The sequence below is a fragment of the Phodopus roborovskii genome, unplaced genomic scaffold (genome assembly GCF_943737965.1).
Source record: "Phodopus roborovskii unplaced genomic scaffold, PHOROB, whole genome shotgun sequence".
In the NCBI taxonomy this organism is placed as follows: domain Eukaryota; kingdom Metazoa; phylum Chordata; class Mammalia; order Rodentia; family Cricetidae; genus Phodopus; species Phodopus roborovskii.
The window spans coordinates 18,825,525-18,849,391 of record NW_026126482.1 but is presented as its reverse complement, the minus strand read 5'-3'; the positions used below and the strand labels follow the sequence as shown (position 1 = coordinate 18,849,391).

The 23,867-nt window shown below is 44.3% G+C and overlaps 1 protein-coding gene across 2 annotated transcripts; it reads right to left on the bottom strand.

Annotated features, from left to right (window-relative positions):
• Positions 1 to 712: 712 nt before the first annotated feature.
• Positions 713 to 19,965, bottom strand: Tbc1d7 (TBC1 domain family member 7). 2 transcript variants are annotated; one of them, XM_051194371.1, is made up of 8 exons: positions 19,797 to 19,965; positions 18,217 to 18,361; positions 17,199 to 17,279; positions 13,566 to 13,753; positions 8,736 to 8,873; positions 3,851 to 3,996; positions 2,414 to 2,543; positions 713 to 1,374 (listed from the first exon to the last, which is right to left on the bottom strand). In XM_051194371.1, the coding sequence occupies exons 2-8, from the start codon at positions 18,326 to 18,328 to the stop codon at positions 1,288 to 1,290; spliced, it is 882 nt and encodes a 293-aa protein (XP_051050328.1). In that variant the 5' UTR covers positions 18,329 to 18,361; positions 19,797 to 19,965; the 3' UTR covers positions 713 to 1,287. The 2 variants fall into 2 exon arrangements, with proteins under 2 accessions (XP_051050328.1, XP_051050329.1); XM_051194372.1 differs by lacking the exon at positions 19,797 to 19,965 and adding an exon at positions 19,156 to 19,175.
• Positions 19,966 to 23,867: the final 3,902 nt, after the last annotated feature.

Here is a 23,867-nt window from a genome sequence, read left to right as displayed (position 1 = left end):
CCGTTTCTTCTCCAGCCTTTGTCAACAGCTGGTTCACACACTAGAAATAACGGCTCCATAATTTCACCATCCCCCTCTCACCGTGGAGGGGGAGGATGCTGCAAAGACTCACTCCCCACACTCCAGCAGGACTGTGAGCTGAGCAAGTCGGAAAGAAGGGCCCCATGTGGTTCAGCAGTCTCAAAGTCATCAAATGCTTCATGAAGGGCGACCATGATGTGACAGAATATGGCCTGAGGACCATCTGCTGTTAACCTTTGCCTTCCACCTCTCCTAATCCCGTGGCAGAAAGTCACCTGACATTTAATGATTGTTAGAAAACATCAAGCAAATACCAAGTAAGTGATCTCTCCTAGGAGGTAAATTTAGAGTGTTTTATTCAATAAAAGCTTCAAGCCAGTAATCCCAGCACTCAGGAGGCTGAAGCAGGAGGACTGCCAGGAGTTCAAGGCCAGCTACATAATTAAGTTCCAGAAAACAAGGTACAGAATAAGGCCTTGTCTAAAAGAAAAGAAAAGACTTCATTCTAGCTGGCGAAAAAAAGCAGGGAACATGTCAGAAAATGCAAGGACTCTTTTAAAGCCATTTTGGCAAGACAGAACATGAGAAAGCAGTCAGCTTACACTTACACACACACACACACACACACACACACACACACACGGAAAAAGTCCAATCTAAGGTGCCAAGAAAAGAAAGCCGACAAAAAGTGTAACTGGGCGGCGGTGGTGCACACCTTTAATCCCGGCACATGGGAGGCAGAGGCAGAAGGATCTCTGAGTTCAAGGCCAACCCAGGCTACACAAAGAACCCTGTCTCGAAAAACAACAAAAAGTTATTTGCCGGGTGGTGGTGGGGCACACCTTTCGTTCCAGAACTTGGGAGGCAGTGGGAGGCATATCTCTGTGAGTTCGAGAACAGCCTGGTCTACAGAGTTTCAGGTCAGGCAGAGCTGTTACTGCGCTGGTCTCACTACAGGCGGGCAGGGCTTCATGTACCTTTCACTAGCATACTCAGGCTGCACCTAAACTGAGCTGCCTAAGGACCAGGAGGATTTCCTAACCACACTTTAAAATACCATCCCAGAGACGTGTGTGTCGGTATCACCAAGAGATGCTGCTGCACAGCCCGGCTGCCCCGGGCACTGTGATTGAATTATTTTACTGAGAGGGGTGGGGACTGCACTTGGAGCACCACAGCAAGATTCCCATTTCTAAACAGGAGACGGGCAGACATGGACAAAGTGCTCAGGGCGTGCCTGCAGACTGCCCTCCAAGTCACAAGTTGTCAGGCTGAATGGACCGGGGTCCCACAGTGTTTGTGCCACAAGTCGATGGCCTTGCTCACAATAGCGTCCGAACTGTCCTGAGGGATCTGTGAAGAACAAAGGAATCCAATGAGATTTCTGTGTGTGTTCCTTCCGGATCTCCTCTCATTCTGTGGCAGACCTGTTTCCACGGAGCTTTCTCTGGTTTTCTGAAGGGGATAGCTGATTCGGAATGACTTAATGCTCCTGGGGACATGAGTAGCTCTGGTAGCAGGCAATCTTTCATTGCCCACTCACCATCTAGCCCTGGACAAGCACTCACCTCTAAACAAGGGAACAGCATCCCAAATTCACGAGCTGTTCACAGGATGACAGAGGATAGCTGTTGCATGGCACATGCCTGACACTGTAGGCCACTAATTAGTATAATAATGATGATTCACTTAATGAACACACACATTCACTTAGCTCTTGTATTACCAGGCCACACTCCACATGCTAAAGCTGGTTAATTAAAGGGTGACTCTGAGTCTGCTCCATGATGTACTCTATGCAGGCACAAGCCTTTTACTACTTATCCAGGAGAGAAGGTTCTAAGACGGAGGAGCTGACTGACTATGGCCTTTTTCAGCATGCACTAACATAATGCTTAGGTGCAGTAACCAAGCCAGCTGGGATTACACTAGTGGCAGTTAAAGGCCTAGAGAACCCAACAGTGCTCACTCCTACTACCTCCTGTTCCTGCTGTGCTCAGGGGAGGAGACCACTCCACCACACTCACCCCAGGAGGAGAGTAAGGGGCTTGCTGTGCAGACCAACATCCCCGAAAGAGACAGGGAGATGGCAATGCTGTTAAGGAAAACTAACTTTTTTTTTTTTTTTTCTGCCAGGAGTCAAGTACTTGACTGTAATCCCAGCACCCAAAAAGCAGGGGCAGGTGGATTACCAAGAACTGGAGGCAGCTTGGGGTATATAGATAGAGAGTTCCAGGCCATCATGAGTTACATCATAGGTCACAATCTCAAACCAACAACAAAATGCTTTTGTAGAGTAAAAATATGCTATTAATGTAACACAATAGGAAAATCTGGCTCACCAAGTTGCCTTCATTTCCAGAATCCAAATCCAAGGAGACAAAGCACTCACGTTTTCCAGGAACTCTGTTATCTTCTCCGCACTGTTCAATGCCATAACTTTTATTTTAAAGGTTAACAATATTTCTACGGCCACAAACACCAGGATCTTACAGGACCCACTGACAACTTTATCCCAGACCCTATAAAAGAGAGAGATCACCAAATTACAGGAGTGCAAAACTGATGTTACCCAGACATCTCAGATTATAAAGATCAAATCCCATTCGTTTTAAGTCCATTTTAAGTCATTTAAGAACTGTGAACTAATCAGTATCAACAACAGAATAGATGAACCACCAAGAAGATTCTAGACAGGATAGCTTTAGATGGGAAAATGAAGTTAACTTAAGGTTACTTCTGTGCCTGAATGTTCCAAATGCCTGCTGAGACTTGAAAAAGAAAAGTCTTAAACCAGGGTGTGTATTCTGCTACAGTCATGTAATGCCAGCATGGTTTCTACACACCACAGGAAAACGAAATGTCAGGCGAAGTCATTTCACTGCCAATGAGCCAGAATAGGTTCTCTAAACGTATCCAAGGGCTCCTTATGGGTGTGTATGTGACATGCCTGTGCAGGTGTACACGAACAGATGTAAACGCTTACAGAGGCTGGGGTTGATGTAGGGTAGCTCCCTCTACTGTGTTCCATGTTATTTTTTCAGACAGTCTCATGCTCAGTGATCCTCATGCTCTCATTGAACATCATTGGCTAGACTGGCTGTCTAGGGAGCACCAAAGACCTGCCTGTCTCCACAGACACCCCTGTCAGTGCTAGGGTTATAGACATGCCATCACACCTGGCTTTATACATGGGGGCAGGGGATGCGAACTCAGGTCTTCATGTTTACACAGCAAATACCTGTACCCACTGAGCCCTTCCCAAGACCCAGGAGCCAGGCTTTGATCTACTATTACTCTAAAATAATCATTTGAGAATTCCTATAACTCTTGAAGTTGGTATTAGACTCTATGTGCTAAGTTACACATTTTCTTCTAATGCTCTCTATACACAGACTTCCTCTCTTTAAAACACCACCACAAAGACTGGGGCTGGGCCTAAGAAATACCCTTAGCACTTGTCTCAAAGTGACTGAAGAAGCAAATTCTGTCAGTGACAGCCTTCAGCTCTTTTGATGATGTCATGAAATGTCTCATAAATACAAAGGTGTCTGTCTGTCAAGAACCAACACCTGTCTAGAAAAGAAACACGCAAGCCCACACTGTGTCAGACATCAGTGCCTCACAGCATCCACACAGAGGCCCACAAGTCTCATAGTCGTGTCTCCAACAACAAGGAGAACCATGCTACAGTTACAGAAACTGCTAGGAGATGTAGCGTTGAACCATCTTGTTCTGAAGCAAACTCCAATTTAGAGGGGTGATCACATAAGGCCCAGGAACTCTTTCCGATGCCAAGCTGCCTGTATGCAACGGGAAAAACACATACCTCTGTAAACTGGACTCAGGCAGGCATCCTGCGAAGCACCTTTTGAACCAGAGATCATAAGGAAGTTTGGACACCGCGGAACATGTCTTCAGGTGACTCAGCAGCCTACCATCTTCCAGATTCAAGTACTGCTCAAAAGCCTTGGGCTAAAGATTACATAGCAACAGTGATTACTCGTTTCCTGTGACATATTATCACCTCATGCTGCAACTTACACTGAAAAAAATATACATGCCAAGTAATAGAAAGCGCTAGAAGAAAAAACTTGACAACCATCAAGTCAGTCCTCACACAACGGTTTTTGGTCAGTACTGACAAGGGTGACTACACTGGAACTGTGGGCTTTCACAGGATGCAGGGTTCTTTCTGTGCTCCTACCACAGGACAATAACCTGGCAAAGTGTAATGGCTGTCACCCTGGTACGGCACTAATCAGATCCAACAGCTAAAGCAGAGTCCAAAACAAGAGTCAGGTATTATGGAGAGCTACGAAAGGCCCATGGCAATACTGGGTGATCTGGAGCAACCGATCTTATAAAGAGATGAAAGGGGGGAAGCTGGCTGAGGGGGCACAAACATCTAATCTCAGCACTCAAGCCTCTGAGGTGCAACAATGGGGTCTGAGGCCAGCCTGGCTATATAGGACAGCCTGTCTCAAGAAGCCAAAAGTAAGGGCTAGAGAAACTGCCCTTCTGATGTATAATCGTGATGACTAGAGTTCAGATCCCAGCGGCCGTGTAACAGGCTGGGCATCCCAAGCATACTGTAACCTCAGGTCCCAGAGACAGGAAGATCACAAGGGCTTGCTGGCTTCCAGCCAAGAAAACACAAGCCCAGGTTCAGGGAGAACAGCTACTTCAAAGGGATAGGTGGAGAAAGATAGAGGACACCCACCCCCTTTAATGACCGCACACACGCACGCACGCACGCACTCACGCACGCACGCGCACACACACACACACAGACACGCGCACACACACACAAACACACACACACGCACGCACACACACGCCTCACACACACTCACACACACACAGACACGCGCGCGCGCACACACACTCACACACTCACACACACTCACACACACACAAACACACACACTCACACACACACACACACACTCACACACACACACTCACACACACAAACACACACACTCACACACACACAGACACGCGCACACACACAAACACACACACGCCTCACACACACACACACACACACACACTCACACACACACACTCACACACACACACTTGACCATACTGTTCTGCATTGGCCTCCAGTACTAAGGAGGCTAAGACATTGGGGGGTGGGGGCAGAGGAACAAACTCTGTACCCAACATAAATGTGGGTGAGAATGTTTTGGAAGAGAGAAGCAACTCCACTTGGGTACAGCAGCTGGGCTGTCCAGCAGCCTCTCTCACCTACGACAACTCTAAAAACAGGATGCAGCCAAGCGTGCCAGCATCAACACTATGGCACAGAGGCAGCTCCTCCCCTCTCCAATGCCTTTAGTTGCTTACGGAAAGGCACTTTCTTTCATTGGGATAGCCACATTCTTATTTTTAGCTTGGGAGCAGGGGCCTCTGCCCACTGAGCTGTCTACCTGCCCCTTTCTCTCTACATAAGATTGCCCACATATATGTCTGTGATCCATGTGTGGGCCTGGCACCCACAAAAACTGTAAGGTGGTATCGGATTCCCTGGAACTAAGGTTACAGGTGGGTGTGAGCTATCATCTGGGTGCTGGGAATCATAAGGTCTTTGAAAGAGCAACAAGTGCTGTTAACCACTGAGCCATCTCTCCAACCCCGCCTCCAACTCTAAATTCTTAATGAAGAAAATAAAACCGGCCCCTATGCTCCCTGGCAGTGAGAGACCTTGTCAAAAGGGCTGGACTCTGGAAAGTCTAGAAGAGGCTGTGATGTGGTCCCCGGAAGCAGAACAATATAGCTCAGCACTCGCTGTCACTCAGGAACACTGCATCTCCTTCTTTCGTTCTTTAATGCTTTAAGTATTTATTCTTAATTTTTTAAAGATATACTTGTTTTGTGTGTGGGAATGTTTACCTGTATGTCAAAAGAGGGCATCAGGTTCCCTGGAACTGGAGTTACAGACAGTAGTGAGCTGCCATGTGAGAGCTGGGAATCAAACCCAGGTCTTCTGCCATAACAAGTGCTCTTACCTGCTGAGCCCTAGTAGCCCTCTCCTTGTTAAGGCTGGGTTGGAGATGGAAGCCTATGATGCAGGCTAGGCAAGCATTCTACCGTTGGCTCCCAGCACTGTCACTTGCAATCTTCACTACAACCACAGAGCAGCCTACTTTTGAGAAAAAGCAAGACTTTTTCTCAAAATAAAATATAAAGAAGAGCTGAGGGTGTAGCAAATCCCTGGGCTCCATCTCCAATGCTTCACCCGCTCTCATCCTACCTCATTCCCCCATTCCTGCTGTCAGCAAACAAAAGCAAAGGGTTATAATATAGCTCAGTTATAGAGCACTTGCCTAGGATGTGTGAAGCCCTGAGATTCTTTAAAAAAGGGTGAACTGGTAAATAAATAGTGTAACTTTTAATATTGCTGATAATGAATGAAGCAAATGGGAGTCAGGGCAGTCACTGTGTAACCTTGGGCAATTGACTGCTTCTCTGAGTTGCAGTGTCGTCGTCTGCAAACATGGAGTTATTAATTAAGTAGTTCATTAATAAAAGTCAGCGCTATCTGACATGAACAGTAATCCTGACATGCTAAGCAAGATGAAGAGGAAAGCAGGGTGCTGGAGAAGCCATGCTGTTACAAATCAGAGCCAAGGAGTGAAAGTCACCATGTCTGATATCAAAGATCAAGGCAGACAAGTCACAGCTAAGCTTCAACCTTCAGAGCATTTTAAGTCGGGAGAAAGAAATACAGGGGAGGGGGTTGTTTTGAGTTTTTTTCAGATGGGTTTAATATAGCCCAGGCTGGTCTTGAACTCCTGATCTTCTGTTTCAACCTCCCAAGTTTGGGGATTATGGGTATGTGTCACCATATCCAGCCAAAGAAACAGTTTTATCAATTGTGGAGTTGGCAAGGGATACATAAAATATAAAGTATGTAAAAAGAAAACACTGACAGATGTCACTGTATGAAGTTTACAATTTTTAAACAACAAACAGGGAGAAAGTACATTCAGCATATTAATACATAAAGGATAATATGCAGAGAATATTTATGATTCTTACAAAGAAAAAAGAAGCCAGGTGTGGCTTACAAAGAAAAAAGAAGCATCCTGGATCAGGAGTTCAAGGTCATCCTCAGGTACATAGCAAGTTCCAAGCTAACCTGGGCTACATGGAACTCTGCCTCAAAACATACATACACACAATGAAACCAAGAAAACAACAGAAATTGTAAAGCTGACCAATTTCAGTGGCCTGCATAGCTATGTCAGATGGCGTGAGAGGGCAGAGTCACTGCCTGAAGGACAAGACCAAGAGCCTGATACCCACGCTGCAGGCAGGCTCAGGAACTGCTTGCCAAGCTAAGACATAAATCTACCCAAACTACAATATTCTCCACATACTCAAGCATTTGTGGTGATATATTATTTATGATTTATTAAAGCTTGCCTGAAGATTCAGAAAGCAAAGTCAGCCACAAGTCATAGAAGTCAGGCACACACCTTTAACCCCAGCATCCATAGAACTAGGCAGTGGTGGTTCAGACCTTTAATCCCAAGACTCAGGAGAAAGGCAGATGGATCTCTGAGTCCAAGACCACCGTGGGCTACTGGAGAATATCTCAGGACTCGTGAGAGATATTTAAGACAGGTACAGGGTCACAGAGGAACATTCATTCTCCAGCCACATTGAGAAAAGGAAGACATTCAGTCTCAGAATTCTCCAGCCATGCTGAGTAGAGGCAGCAGGATCAGTCCATGCAGTCTAAGGCAGCGTTAAGAGCTAACGGTCCACTACTTTGCTTTTCTGACCTTCAGCTTGAAGTTTGAACCTCTGGGTCCTTTTATTTATTCATGCTACAAACATTGTCTTATAGCACCTCCCTAGGGAACACACACACACACACACACACACACACACGGATATGTTTATTGTCAGTGTGGGGCTATTAGACTTAATTACAGCAAATTCCTAAGGGAAAACACTGAGTAAAATATGTAGGAAAAGCCATTCTAAATGAGAGGCTGTCAATCCTAGCTACAATCTGCCTAAGGCTTTGAAACATTAGTATTCTAGGCCCCAAATGAGAGACTCTGATTTAATTGGCCTGCTGGAGGAGAGAAGGTGTTAAGAAATCTTTCAAATCTCTCATGTACTAACAGGAAGTCAGAACTAAAAGTCACTGGTTTATCTGAATGAGCCTAGAAAGTTCTCCAGATACTGAGTTACAAACAAACAAACAAAAGATGGTAGGGCCCATGTGTGGACTACTGCATGTGTTCATATGTGTACATGTATACACATGTGCATGCGGGGACAAAATGACAGGAACATAGAGTCCCATCCACCAGCTCTGACTGCCCTAGCTCTGGACTTGAAGAAGCAAGCTCCTGTCACTTGGACCTTCCATATACATGGGCAGACAGAGGGACCATGCTAGATAAGCCAATGGGTCTGGACCAAGGTCAGGACTACTCTAGAGCCAGTGAGGCTGCAAGTGAGTCCATATCCGGAGACCAGGCAGTGCTCCAACAGCAGATCTGAGTGGCTGCAAAGCAGACACGGGGCCCAATCCATGGGAGACGCTTTCTGGTCTTTGCAGAAAACTTCTGCCCAAAGTAATGTATGGTAATAGAGACTCCACCCATTGCAGCAGCAGCAACTGTGGTGAGTGTGTCCCTGACACTGCTTATTCCCAGCAACCCTCCCATTCTAACAGCCCTTACCAGCTGAGGTAAAGAATCCCGGAACTTGCTATGTAACTGCTTCACGAAGCAGCGGGTGATCCAGTAACAGTCAACGCTATCCTCCACCATCTCTTCCATGGCTTTGGCGATGGCAAGAAAGACTTCATCCTCTGGCTCCTGAAAGAGTAATAATAAATCTCAAGAGGGAGACAGCAGAAGGGAAGATGTGTGTCTTTACTGAAAATGTAACACTGCCCCCTGCATCCAAAGAGGACATATTAATAAACCAAAGAAAGGAAAAGAGCAGGGGAAAGAAAAAAATGGGCAGCAATAGAGAATCCATGGGAGTCAGCAGGGCTGAGCAATAGCTGGCTCTTGGGTGGGGTCCGCTGAAAGGCAGGCAAAAGCAGGGTCTCTCTCCACCCAGCCTGCCTCCGCACTAGATCTGGGTTCCTTCAAAGGGATGTGATGTCATAAACCATTTTGGAATATGTTGTCAGTATGAATACTGGGGAACTCCAAATGGGCTCAGTAAACATCAGATTTATGTCAAAGATTCTATGCACAGCTTTAAAATGCTATTCTACCTAAAAGTTTAAACAGGCCAGAATCAGAATTTTAGGAAGCAGAGGAATGACATGCCTCAGATCTGTTAATATTCAGACATGAAAATAAACCCTCAAGTAATTTTCAACAGAGGACTCTTACAAAACTGAAATCCTATTTGGAAAGTTATTTTGTTTTCAAACATTGCCATCAACACAAAAAAACAAACACACACACACACACACACACACACACACACACACGCACGCACACACGCACGCGCGCACACACACACACACACATACACACACACACACACACACACACACACACACAGAGTACCCTTGGATGCTGATTAGCTAACCTTATTTAATGAGTAATTCAAGAATTCATGGCCTCTTAGCAACTCAGGGAGCTAAGGCAGGAGGCCTGCAATTGAGCAACTTAGTAAAAGGTAAAATAAAGAATTCCAGGGGGCTAGGGATGTAGCCCAGTGGTAGAGCGCTTGCCTTCCACCTAAGATGCCACAGATTCAGTCCCAGAACCACAGAACTCACAGGGTACTATCAATGCCAGAGTGCTAATGCTGAGTAATAGGAAAACGAGACTACGAGACTGTCCTAAATGACACTTAACATTTGAGGTCATGTAATGAATGATAAGAGTGAATGGATGGCCTTTATTAGTCACCAGAACGCTATTATTAAATTCCTACTTCCTACATATATAATATACAAAGTCTCACTATGTAGCTGGTATCCAACTCAAGCTCCTCCTCTCTCAGCCTCTACATAGTGGGTTAGAGGTGGGTGATGCCACTCCTGGTTCACAGCCCAGTCTTCATTAAAAGCAAATGTTGCAAATAATCAAAGCTTGCGCGCAAATCCTTACTTGAAAATTCCTTCTGTTTTAGCCAAATAAATAAAGCCTTCATTAAAATACCTAGACAACTGCAATGAAGTAACCAGGAGCGGCTGAAAAAAAAATGAGCCAGAAGCAAATACCTCAGGGTAATGGGAAGTTTTTAATGTCTGCAACTGTCACAGGGAAGGCTAAAATGAACCTGTAATATTGGGTTGGAATTGGACTTACCATTGTGAGCCCAGGATTTTTATTATAATTCAGAGACATACACTAATTTATAAAGGCTGGGGTGTAACTCAGCAGTAGTGCACTTGTCTGGCAGCTATATGCTCTGGGCTCCATGCCCAGCAGCACAATAGCTATTTCTTTTCACATATGCATGCATATATATATATATATATATATATATATATATATATGTATATGCAGAGAGACATAACAAGAAACAATTTGTCATATATGAATGTGTATGGATGTATGTGCATACTTATATATATTTTCTACTTCTGTCTACTCAATGAGACTAAAAGCAAACAGCCCAGGAGAACAGAAGAAAAGACTCAGGCCAGTGCTGCAGCACAGGACATAAAAGCCTGAAACATTTTTGTGACAAAATGTCAGGGAACATTCAAAACAGACACAAGCATCAGATGGAAAGGGCTCCTACAGGCTGAAGCTGGAGCATTTTGAACATCAAAAGAAAAAATGGCAATAAAATATTATAGGCCATCAAGTTAAAAGGACTCCATACATCCACAATGACATCAATAAATAAACTCTTACAGATGCAGCTAACTAAAAGACACAGAAAGAATTCAGGAATTAGAGAATCATCATTTGGCAATCAGAGCAGTAAAACCTTTTTAGGTGATGATGATGGTAGGGAGGGTATTTACAAGCCCACAAATTCCATACAGATAGCACACATCTTAATCCCAACACTCAAGAGGCAGAGGCAGATGGAGCTCTGTGTGTTTGAGACCAGAACAGCTTACACAGTGAGACTCTGCCTTAAAAAAAATTATATATATATACACACACACACGTATGTATGTGTATATATGTATGTGTATATATGTGTATTTTGTATTATATGTGTGTATATATATATATATCGTGCATTTATATACATACACACACCATACATACATACATATACACATACATACATACATACATACATACATACAGGATTGAAAAGCCTCAAAGTTCTTTTCCACAAGTTACTCACTAATTACAAAGAGTAAGCATACAGGGGAGGGACTGGCAGGCAGCACCTGTACCAAGTGATCAACATTACCAGTACTTCTCTTGCTATCCTTGCCAATAAAGCATAACCAGGTTCTAGTTATCAGGAAACATCAGGCAAACGGAGAAATCCCTAAGAGATCCTTGCTCTTCAAGACTGTCAAGGTCACTGAAGAGCAAGGAAGCCTGAAGACCAGAGGTTTAGGACCAAGAATGGCAACAAAGGGCAATGTTGATCCAGGACTGGGTCCACAGTCAGAGGGGCATCAGGAGACAAGCAGAAAGATCTCAAAAATGTGTAGAGCTTAGCTCCTAGCCTGGTGGCAAAGCTGATTTGAAAGTTCTCATCTTTGGAAGACCCAGTATGTGAGGATGCTAAGAGCAGGTGTATGGGGGGTGGTGTACTATTTTATAACTTTTTTCTATGTCCAAAATTACTTAAAGATGAAAGATAGATATATATGTGTGTATATACATATATATATGTATATGTATGTGTGTATATGTATACATATATATCACACAATACATACATACATACATACATATAGATATATATTCAAATGTATGAGCCAAACTTTAATAAGAAAGAGGATAATTAGGTAGCAGTTTTAAATGTCTCTCCCACAAAGGGAAACAGTGATTAGAAAGGGAGAAAGAATAACTTCCCAGTAGAAACCCAGTAGGCACTACCTTACCAACAGACCAAAGTTAATGGATGTTCCGTGAGGCAAAACCAAGTGAGCCTCCTGACACAATATTCTGGGGATGCATCATCATGAGTGTCCCTGCCAAAGAGAACAACCTGTATCACACCAGGAGGGAGGGGCACCGGCAGACCTGAAGTGAGGGGCTTTCTCTAAAATTACTGACCAACACCTGTCAAACTGTCAAGGGCAGAGAAGAGAAAGACAGAGAACCAGCCCGAAATCAAAGGTATCCACGGCAACGGAGCAACTCAGTGTAATCCACAGTCCAAAACAGAATCTTCCACTAGACATTTTGTCCCTTTGTGATGAAGGGCATCCCTAGAACAACTGGGAAAGTAAGAGTGGATCCTGTAGATCAGACTGAGAGCGATTACAGTGCTGACTCCCTAGCTTCACAACTGTGGCCTGCTCACCTATAGATTGCCTGTTCTCTACAAGGAACATATTGAAGGCGCTGAAGGACCAGAACATTATGACTAACTCTTGCTCTCTCATGGCTTATACAAAGAAGTATGTGTGCAGAGCCAGAAATGCTGGTGCACACCTATAATCTCAGCACTCAGGTGGCAGAGGCAGGAGGACACTGGGTTGGACGCTTGCCGGTGCTGCATACAGAGGGAGACTTAGTCTCAGAAGAAGGAAAAAGGGGGTTAGATAGATGGCACTGGCTGCTCTTCCAGCGGACAAGGGCTTGGTTCCCAGCAGTCACACGGTCGCTCAAAACGCTTTGCAACTCCAGTTCCAGGAAATCCAATGGCATGCAAGTGGTATGCAGACATACACATAGGCAAAACACCCATACACATAAAATAAAAAGTATTTGTAAATAAGAAAGGTCAGAAGGGAGGGAAGGAGAGAGGGAGGGAGGGATAATAAGTGCACAAGTAGGAAAGAGTGGCAAAGCAGATGTCATTAAATATTAACAACTGGAAATGTCAGTAAAAAGATACAGAAATTCTTGGTAATATTTTTGTGCCCTTCAAGTTTGAGATTATAGTCATGCATCCCATAATAATGTTTTAGTCAGCCATGGGCCTAGTCTAGGATACCGATCCTCTATGAGTAAACTGCCTAGTAACGTCACAGTTATCTGAGTTTGAGCAAATATAAGTACATGATGTTGGCAAATGAGCAAACATCTAATGATACATTTCTCAGAATATACATCCATCATTAAGCAACATGTGACTATGCCTAAAACAAATTTTTAAAATAACTGATATTGATCGTTCAGGACCATAGGTCCCAGGTAAAACTACTGCTTTCGTTTTCCATTATACTGACAATAGGAAACCACAGGAAGTTTCTAAGACAAAACATTATACAATGGGAGCTAGCAAGAATAAAGTCTTAAAAGTGTGGCTCACTAGTAGAGTGCTTGCCTAGCATTCATGAGGACCTAGGTTCAAGCCACAGATCTGCAAACACATTAACAGACAAAGAGAAAGGTAATTTTTAGAAAAAGGGTTGAGTTAAATGTCAAGGGAGAGTGACCACTCACCAGCGGGAAAGCGGGACTTCGAGGCAACTTCCCAGACTCAAGCTGATGCATGCGAAGATACACTTCAACAGGAGGGGTGGCATCATTGATGAAGTGGACTACTGTCAGGGCATGAAGGACATCAGAGTACTGATCTTTGCGATAGGCCATCACCTGGGCATGAGAGTCATGGTGTGGAGGCAAGATTCCTACACAGAGAGATGGGACAGGAATGGGCAAATAATGAGACACCTATACACACACGCACGCACGCACGCACGCACGCACGCACGCACACACACACACACACACACACACACACACACACACGGTGAAAGGAATCCCAGGAGAAGCAGTCCACAAATAATGAGCATGGAGAGTCCCTTTCAGAAAGTCTCACTCTAACTCTTAAATGATGCATCATTGGTATTAGAGAGAAATGAGATGGTACCACAAAAGCCTTTGTACAAGTATGTGACCTGATTTCAGACAATAACCACACTGATTGGAATAATAGTTTAACTCAGTTCATGGCTAGCAGCTGAGGGTACCCTTAGCTCCTGGGGCCTCTCCTCACTTCTGGCGCTTGGCTTCCTACATCTAAGAACAGTTTGTCTAATCCTTTTCTCCCTCAATAGATAAAACATCCACAGAATATCCTATCACTGAGGCAAAAGAGGCCTATGGTCTTCATCAATAAGGTCATCTTACATTGCATTTCTGCGACACTCTACGGTCATTACTCACCTATGCTACCTGTTCATTGGGCTTTAGAATGAAACTCTGTGTGTGTGTGTGTGTGTGTGTGTGTGTAGAGGACGACTTTGTGGAGTCAGTTTGCTCCTTCCACCTTTACATGGAAGGTTCTAGAGAATGAATTCAGACTGCCAAACTTGTGCAGCAAGCACTTTCACTCACTGAGTCATCTCATCAATGTCTGCTTTGTTATTAATATATATGCAGATGGCATAGTAAAACAATGGGAGACTACTGGCCAGGTCTTCAGTGACGCTGGGCTCCAGTCTCAGGTCAGCTAATACCAGGACTGTCGCCAGAGTTTCAGTCTATCACAAATGTGAGCATCTGTGTCCTCATCTAGCAGAGGCTGGAAGTGGGAGAGACAAACCCAACACCAAATGTCTCCTGAAGAATCAAAGCCCCAAGCACTAGCAGAATGGTAGTGATGCATTGTTAAGGCTCAGTTTGGGTAGAACGATTTTTTCACTTTATTTATTCCAGTCCTATTAATGTAATGTGACTGTACCGAGTCAGGTGGGATCAAGATTTCTACATCTGCATTCTATCTAACTACAATTCACTGACCTAAAGATATTCAGCAATTCCCTGTCTCCTGTGCCTCATCTTGACCCCACCTGAAAATCAGAGATGATATTGCCTAAGTGTACAAGCTGTTGTGATGCAGAGACAAATTCATAAAGCAACCAAAAGAGCAACTGCCACATGCCTGTCAGGCAGTTCATTCCACTGCAGATCTCTTTTGATGCAAAGCCCCGCAGACCAATTATTCTAAAGAATGTCCCAGGAAATAGCAGTTAGACGAACTCAACAATATCCAGCCATAAAACACGCTTGAATGTCCTTTCCTGATGTAAACTCGGTGCGTCTGCGGGGCTATTTGCCAGGTCCTCAGAGAAGTCAAGGAACACATCTCAGTGTCCTCCACATCTGGTCCATACAGACTAAAGAGCTAGATTTGAACCTACCATAGGCAGCAGAATGTCAAGTATCAACCTGAGCCTAAGAGTTCATCCCAAAGCCCTCTGACATTTCCCTACAATGGTACTAGGGAGGAAGTAATCACAGAGCCCAGAGCAACCAAGCTTGGGCAAAAAAGAGCCCTTTATACTGTGCCAACCCTGCATTTCCAGTGGTTCCAACAACAGCAGAAAAACAACAGTGGCTTAGATGATAAAGGTAAGAAAAACCAAGGTTAAGAAAAGCCAGTTGGGCCTTGGCGTACGGGAAATGCCACAGACACAACATAACATTTCCCATTAATAAGACACACAGGGCATCCCAGAAGAAATGAACACAGATGATAACTGCCTAAAACGCACCCCTAGAAGGAAATTATTTTGATGACTACAGAGTCTTTATGTAAAATTCAAGGAAAAAATTTTCTAAGGAAACCTTAAACAGTTATCGTGAATTCTGTAGATGGTCACAGCGAATACCCAACCAGACACAAATGAGTGCCCCAAAGCTGCCAAGATATTCAACGAAAGGCCATCTGGAGTGCTTTCTGGAATGGCTTGCATTCCTGTGACCTGCAGACTGAGGACTGCAGATTTCTCAGGCTCTCAAAATACACTCCAAAAGGAGCATGTGGTCTGTTACCCAACCCCACCCCACTCCTGCCTTTAAGAGTGCTCTATAATCTTTTGATTCTTTGTCTGTCACAGTCCTTAGGCAAGGCTTTATTTTAGGCTCCTGGGGACTGTATCCATCTAGAATAGTTAAGACTTCCCTCAGAATTCAAGAATTACTGCACACAACTTATATAAACTATTTAACTTATGGTTGGAACCCATTGATGCCCAATAAACAGCAATAGTCCCTATACCTCAAAAAGTTCCATCCTTAGTCCCATACCACGCAGTAAACCTCAGTTGTTTAAGGAGGAAATGGAAGGTGATAATTAATGATGGTTAAATGCTCCAGCAGGCTTAGCAATGAGGGGAAACCTGGGCTCAATGAGCTGCTATGGTAGACACTGAGCCAGTTCTTCTTACTTGGCCATCCAGCTCTGGAATCCACTCACACCATTAGGCAGAAAAAAAAAAAAACCCTCTGATTTCTCCTTTAAAAAAATCTGTCATGTCATTTTTATTTCAAAGGATAAATGGGCATGTATGTACCTCAGCAAGAGACTGGTTCAATTAATTGATGAATAAACACCTGATTCTATGGAAACAGAACACCAGTGAGGAAGCTGTTCTATACTTACTCTTTGACCATTTCACTCTCTACACTCAGATGCACTTAAAGGAATCACACTCTTCAATCCTTTGCCAATGTGGTTCCTCTTGTATGGACGGGGGTGTCCCCTTTTATAGTTAAGGCTTTCCTGAGACTCACAGTTCAGGACTCAAGCTCTAAAAGACTCTCTAAGGGTTAGGGACCCACAGGCTTGCCACTAAGCCTGACCAGTTCCTTAGCATCAGGCCCTCATACCTCTACCACCAGAGTTCAGGGTACAATGCACTCTTAAGTAAAACCTAAAAGTAATTTAGCTCAAGAATGTCTCTGGACAGATGTAAAACTGGAGCCCACCATGGTGTTTCTCCTGGTTACCCAGACAATGGCAAAGATGGCCAGTTCTTCTCACAGCCCAATAGCATCACTTTGGCAGATAATGACCACAGATACCCACCAAGTGGACAGAGGCTTTATTTCAGGAATGAATAATATCTTCTCTACTGCTACTAATAAGAAGACACTCCAAGAGTAATTGTTAATCTAATTCTGCTGAAGTCACTATCCTAAAAGCTTTTACAGTGAGCAGTAACTGACCCTCCCAGAGAAGACCCAAAAGTCAGCAAAGAATCTAAGCCAGCCCTCCTCTTCTGACTGTAAGATGACAAAGGATCCCATTCTTTTGAAATTAAATCTCCCAACTTCTGGGTCTCATACCTAGAAGCACCTTCCATACCAATGCACGGTACATGGATGGGAGAGGGAACCTCTGGCTGAAGGTGCAAAGCTTCTCAATGTCTAAAGAAAGGAAAAGAACAATTAGAAATGTCATGTGGGCTCACAGCACCTGAAAATGCAGTTTCACTTCTTCAGACTGAAAGTCTAGTACAGATATGCCTTCAGAAGAATCCACTGCATGACCAGCAAATAGTGGTCTCACTTCTAACCCACAACTTCTACCAACTAAGCTATCTACAGTGCTTTTGCAGCATAGAAATGTATTTGCATGTATTACAACATTCCCTCTAACATTAGCAGTACATACTAAATACAGAATTGGGTGGGATACAGTAATGGTACAGCATGTCTCAGCATGTGCTAGACCCTGGGTTCCATTCCCAGCTCTGACAATAACAAGCACTTTACACAACTTGGCAAGTTTGTTTTTTTATACTATGGGTCTATTTTACTGTATGTAACAATACACTTTATTATTGTTGGCTTAGGATACACTAAGTATAAAAGCGTAATGAAGGGTTATCTTCCACAAAAGAAAATCATACCAGGAGTTCCTGCAGAGCTTACCTAGAAACCATGGTGGTACAGCTAGAAATCAAGAGGAAATATATAGGCTTAATTTTAAAAATATATAGTATTGACATCTTTTTAAAAGTGGAGGTGTCTTACTATGTATCCCTTGGCTGTCCTAGAACTTTCCATGCACAGCAGACTGCCCTTGGACTTGACTTATAGATTCACCTGCCTCTGCCTCTTGAATGCTGCAATCAAAGTTCTGCGCCACCACACTCAGCAGTGTCAAGTGCTGAGTTTCTTTTGTTTCTCAGTGGATTTGAAATTTTTCAACTTTTCTCAAATTAGACTACTCTGACTGACATGTCCCTTCACCAAAAAAATACAGCAAGTAATCAGTACTTCTTTGAGTCCATTAAGGTAATATTTACTTGTAACACCCAGCAGGACTGAGAACCAATCAGCTTGAGCAGACAAGACTCACCCAAAGGGTCATCCTTCAGGAGGATTTCCAGTGATTTCTTTTCTTCAACTCCACGAAACCCAACTTTCTCATAATAGACTGAGCGAAAGTTTCTCTGAGAGTCATCAGTCATATTTCATTCTTAGAGGGATTATTTTTAGTGTGCCTAAAACCAAAGAAAGAAGATTGGGAAGACATTAAGTGATTGTCTCTGCCTTTTCAATAAATCAAATATGAAACATTGCTGCCCCTAAGCAAGGATCATTAAATCTCTGAAGTCATACAACTCTAATCGAACCTTTATTGTGCATCTTGGTCAAAAACAAGATATGAGTCAACTGTCTTCCAAGCTACTAACACAGATGGCATAGAATATAGGCACTGGGGTTCATTCTTTACTTATGAGAGCCCCTAGCACAATGAAATATCATGTAGCCATTATAAACTTGAGACTAGAAAAGATAAGTGGGAAGGCAGGCAGGTTATGTTATACAAAGGGGGCTAGCCAAAGGGCGTGCACTCTGATTCTGTATCCAGTTTGACACGTAGGATTTCACTAAGTAACCCAGGCTGGCCTCAAACTCAGAGATCTGTGCCTCCTGAGTTCTGAGATAACAGGTGTGAGGCACTACTCCTGGGTCTAAGATAAGCATTAAAAAAAAGAAAGAAAGAAAGAAAGAGAGAGAGACAGAGAGAGAGAGGGAGGGAGGGAGGGAGGGAGGGAGGGAGAGAGAGAGAGAGAGAGACAGAGAGAGAGAACATCCAAAATATGAGCAATAGTTATGTTCGGGTAGGAGTCTAGTGACTTTCATTTTCTTTGTTTTGCTTAGCTGTGCTTTCTAAAATGGGCATTTGGGGAAATGGGGGGAGGGATCCTGCCCTTCCTGCCCTTGCCTTTATTTTCTTCTTCATCTGTAAACACAATTCTGCCAAATGTAATTATCAAAATTCAAAATCAACAATAGATAAACAGCACTATAGACGGTTAGGAATGCAGACAGATAACAAATGACACCACAGTCAATTGAAGGCAGAATACCAGGTAAAACCCTGCGTGAGCATTTAAATCATCTCAGAGGCCCATCATTCCTTCAGAACAGTCTTTGTGATACTGATGGTAAACCAAGAAAGATCGAACTAGGTTAGTGAGTCAGGCACTAAAGATACAAACACTCTTCCAAAGAATAAAGTCCTCAGCCACTAGATGCCCCGAGACGTCCCTGGTGACCAGAGGAGAATGAATATCTTCTTTGGGTCGGGAAGGTATCATCTGGACAGATTCTGGTACAGGAAAGGTTGAAATTCACTTTTGAAAAAGCAATTTAGAATTGCCTTTAAAGAGTTTCCGTGCTCTCTTGATAGCTGTTTTTAAAAATCCAAGGCATTAAAATGCAAAAATCTGGATTTTGTTTTTGTTTTTTAAGGCATTCGTGGTCCCTGTTGTTTCAGGACAGCCTTTCTCAGACTGCACTGTGATAGCAAAGGCGTCTTCGCCCTAAAGGACATGCTGCCAATTCCTGCCCAGGTGCCTCCACCTGCGGGTAAGGTGCCGGTACCCGGTGAAGCCCCAGACCCCGCTCTCCCGGCTTTGCACGCTTCACCTCTAGTGGTGCGAACACACCCGGGTTCAGACTAAGAGATCCCGGCAGGCAGCGGAGAGCAGGCCGGGCGCGCTGAGCCACAAGCAGGCAGGCGGAACCACAGGAGCCGAGGCGGAGCGAGCGAGGGGAGCGATGCCGCGGGACACCCATACCGGCTCCGGCCTTCCGGTCCGCTGCTAAGTCTCGCCGCCGGATATGACCTCACACCGAGTGCGCGTGCGCAGAGGGCATCTGTGGGAAGCTCCACCCACACCAGGGCACTGAAGCGGTGAAGTCGGGAAGGGCTGTGCTGTCGGAGCGGGTCAAGGTTCTGGACGCCCTTGTGCTTCGTCGTCTGCCCCTTTCACATTCAGGCATTTACTCTTGATGCCGAGGGCTCTGGCGATCGACTCTCTCTCTGTCCCGCCATGCGTGCTTAGGGTGCTCTTCCTTCTCGGGCCGCCGGGGTCCTGTCCAGTGGGGACTGGTATCTCTCAGGCAGTGTTTCTTCCTCTTCTCTGGTGGAGAATCGGAGATAAGCCTTTGTTTATTGATAGCAATAAGAGTTGGAGAGATGCTCTTCCTTGATTCAATTCCTGGTACCCGCGTTGCTACTCACAATCATCTGTAACTCTTAGTTGCAGAGGATGGAGTGCCCTCTTTAGCGTTCATGGACACCGGGCAAAACCTGGAGCAAGTCATAACATATGCAGTCTCCTTTCTCTTACCTCTGACATAGAGCTATTAGTGATGCAGTCACCAGAAAAGTGTTGGAAGGATTAGTGAGAGATGGGGCATGTGTGGTATGTGATGGCAGCAAAATAAGGGCTTCTAACTCCCAATTGTACCTTTGATGAGCTGATGAACTGAGTGTTTGGGCGCTCCTAGAGGAGATGGACTTCAAGGTTGTTTTCTGGTTTTGCAAGATGACCTTTCAAAAATGTTTCGTATCATTGCTCCACCCTTTCCTCAAACACAGGAACCCTCACAGTAGCACCTGAAGCTTTTCCTGGTTTTCCCTCTAGGCTCCATCCCTTTTGTTTCTAGACATCCTGCCTTAGGGCCTTCTCAAGATAGTTCCCTTGTCCCAGACCATTCCAGAAAACCAAGATCTAGCATAACACCTCAGCCTTTTTTTGGTTTTCTGAGACAGAATTTCTCTGTGTGACAGCCCTGGCTGTGCTGGAACTCCATTTGTAGGCCAGGCTAGCCTCGAACACACAGATATTCGACTGCCTGGGATTAAAGGCACGTGCAACCACACCCAGCTGCCTCCATCTTGTTTGTCCCACCCTGAGTCCGAGTCCCTAAACCAGCCGTCTTTACCCTGTAGTCTCCATCCTCCTGTACCCTGGTCTGACTTTTCTTCCACAGCTCTCATTATCTTCTGACCTTATGTAATTTACTAGGCTTCATCTTCCCTTCAAAATAACAGTTACACAAAGTCGGGAATCTGTGTTTTGCTGACGACATCCTGTGAACAGTGGCTGGCATATTGTAAATGCTTACTGTGGATATTCAGTGACTGAAAGGAATCCTACACAGTGAATGGGAGGTCCCTCTTTATTAGCATATATTTTGGTCGTGAGCTGTTCAAAGTCATTGCTAGTCGTCTTACTCCTACAACACAAGCTTAAGCAGCCCTTGAAGGGTTACTTGGTCTGTGTTTACTTCATCCATACCTATGGGAGGTTTTGTTTGTTTTTTGTTTTGTTTTGAGACAGGGTTTCTGTGTGTAGTTCCGGCTGTCCTGAAACTCGCTCTGTAGGCCAGGCTGGCCTTGAACTCACAGAGATCCTCCTGCCTCTGCCTCATCTAACCCTGTGTTTATGGTTAAGATGTCATTAGGGGAGCTGTAGAACTAGACATGTGAAAGGAACAAACAAATTTAATGTCAGGGCAAGTAAAGCAGACAGTATAATTTAATTGGAATAAAAGATACTTTTTGAGTAGCAACTAATAATTAATAAAATGTTATCAAACCATGAGGATTGCTATAATAGTTTAAATTAAGGCTGTTCACTGTAGATTGATGTGTTAAAGGTTTGGTTCCCTACTCGGTGCTATTGAAAAGCGCTGGAAACATTTAAAGTCTGGGCCTAGCAGGAGGTTTTAGGTTGCTGAGGACAACTGAACCAAACTGTAAGCTAAACTAAGTCTCTCCTTTTGCAAGAAGTTCATGTATCTCATGTCCTTGTGGCATTAACAGTTGCACCAACACACTTGGTGATTACGTAAATTCAGATAATCTGCACATCAATTCTCATCTCCACCATCTGAAGACAGCCAACCCTGTCTTCAAATGGTGGTGTAAGGAGTAAGGTTTTTCCTCCTGCCCCTGGTCTTGTCCTGCCGACGCGCCAGCCCCAAATAACACTAGCTCTGTCTTGATTATTAACCCATTTCTATTAAATATAAGTACTTCCACGTGGTCTTATCTTACTGGAGAGCCGACTGGCGTCCTGCTCTCTCCAGACTCTCCATGTTGACTCCTCTTTCTTACTTTCTCTTCCCTCCTTGTCTCCTAGTCCCTCCTCTCTTGCTTTCCTATTGGCCAACAGTGCTTTATTCATTAACCAGTATGAGAAACATATTTACAGAATGACATCTCCCATCATGGTGGAGCTCATTTTCCAACTTCATTTTCATTGTCTACCAGAAAACTGGATCTGTGCATCTGGTTTAACCCAGTCAAATAGGCAGAAGCTGTAGCAACACTTTCTGGTTGGGACCTCCAGCCTACAAATAATGATATCACTGACACAAAAATAACGACATAGAGACTTGTTATTAATTATGAAGGCTTACCTTAGGCTATCTAGTTCTTTTTTAAAATTTTTATTCATTTTTATTTCATGTGCATTCATGAATGTTTTGGTTTTTTGGTCTACACATATGTCTGTATGAGGATGTCGGATCCCCTAGAACTGGAGTTATAGACAATCATGAGCTGTCATGTGGGTGCTAGGGATTGAACCTGGGTCCTCTGGAAGAACAGCCAAAGATCTTAACCACTGAGCCATCTCCCAGCACCTTCCCCCCATCTAGTTCTTATGAGTTAAATTAACCCATATTTTTAAATCTCCATTCTTCCACTGGACTCTTTACCTCATCTCGACGCTGCTCATCCTGTTTCTTCTGAGTCTGGCTGGCAACCCTGCCTTTCTTCTTCCCATAGTTCCCTCTGTGTCCAGAAGTCCCATCTATACTCTCCTGCCTAGCTATTGGCCATTCAGCTTTTTATTACACCAATCATAGCACTATATCTCAGCAAAGTGTACAGATATCCCACAACAAGAACCAGCTTGTCACTGTATATATGGAAATTCTTCTAGGCATGGAACTGGTATTCTCTACGGGTCTGTTGCTCAAAGTGCTTGCCATCCTGCATGCCTGACCCAAACTGGATTTTAGACTCATGATGATTAATATTGTCAACTTGACAGGGCCTGGATCACCTAGAAGATGAACCCCTGGCCCTCTCTGTAGGAGTTTCTAGATTAGGTTAACTGAAGCAGAAAGACTTCTCCTAACTCTAAGTGGCCCATCCCATGGGTCTGTGAAATGGCCCCCATCACTTCTTGAATTCGAACACTTGGTCCTCTTGCTGCCATTTGGGAAGGTTGTGAAAGCTTTAAAATGTGGAATGTTGCTGGAGGGTGTGGGTCACTGGGGGAAAGCGTTGAGTTCCTGTTTACACTCCACTCTTGACTGGATCCAATGTGACCAGCACCTCCTGCTACCGTGCTTCTATCGCGATGGGCTATGTCTGCCCTCGAATTGTAAGCCATAACAAGCTCTTCTTCCCTTCAGGTATGTTTATCACAGCAGCAAGACCAGGAACCAAGCCTGATTGTTGGCGCAGTCTCCTTGAGTGATGGGAAAGTATTTGGAGTGGATAATGAGGAATTGTGAAGGCTGTGAGGGAGGGCAGCTCAGGTGTGGTCACATGCTGTGCTGGATAGTTTTATGTCACCTTGACACAAGCTAGAGTTATCTGACAGGAAGGACCCTCAACTGAGAAAATGCCACTGTAAGATCCCACTGTAGGGGGATTGATGATTGACAGAGGAGGGTCCAGGACATTTTGGG

What these genes read in the sequence shown, in the direction of transcription:
- Tbc1d7 (XM_051194371.1), bottom strand. Translation starts at nt 18,328, where the DNA reads ATGACTGATGACTCTCAGAGAAACTTTCGCTCAGTCTATTATGAGAAA. An exon ending in GGTATGGAAGGTGCTTCTAG is followed by an intron (nt 13,754 to 17,198) that starts GTATGAGACCCA and finishes CTCTCTGTGTAG; the next exon opens with GAATCTTGCCTCCACACCAT. An exon ending in CCTGAGTCCAGTTTACAGAG is followed by an intron (nt 2,544 to 3,850) that starts GTATGTGTTTTT and finishes TCTCTTTTATAG; the next exon opens with GGTCTGGGATAAAGTTGTCA.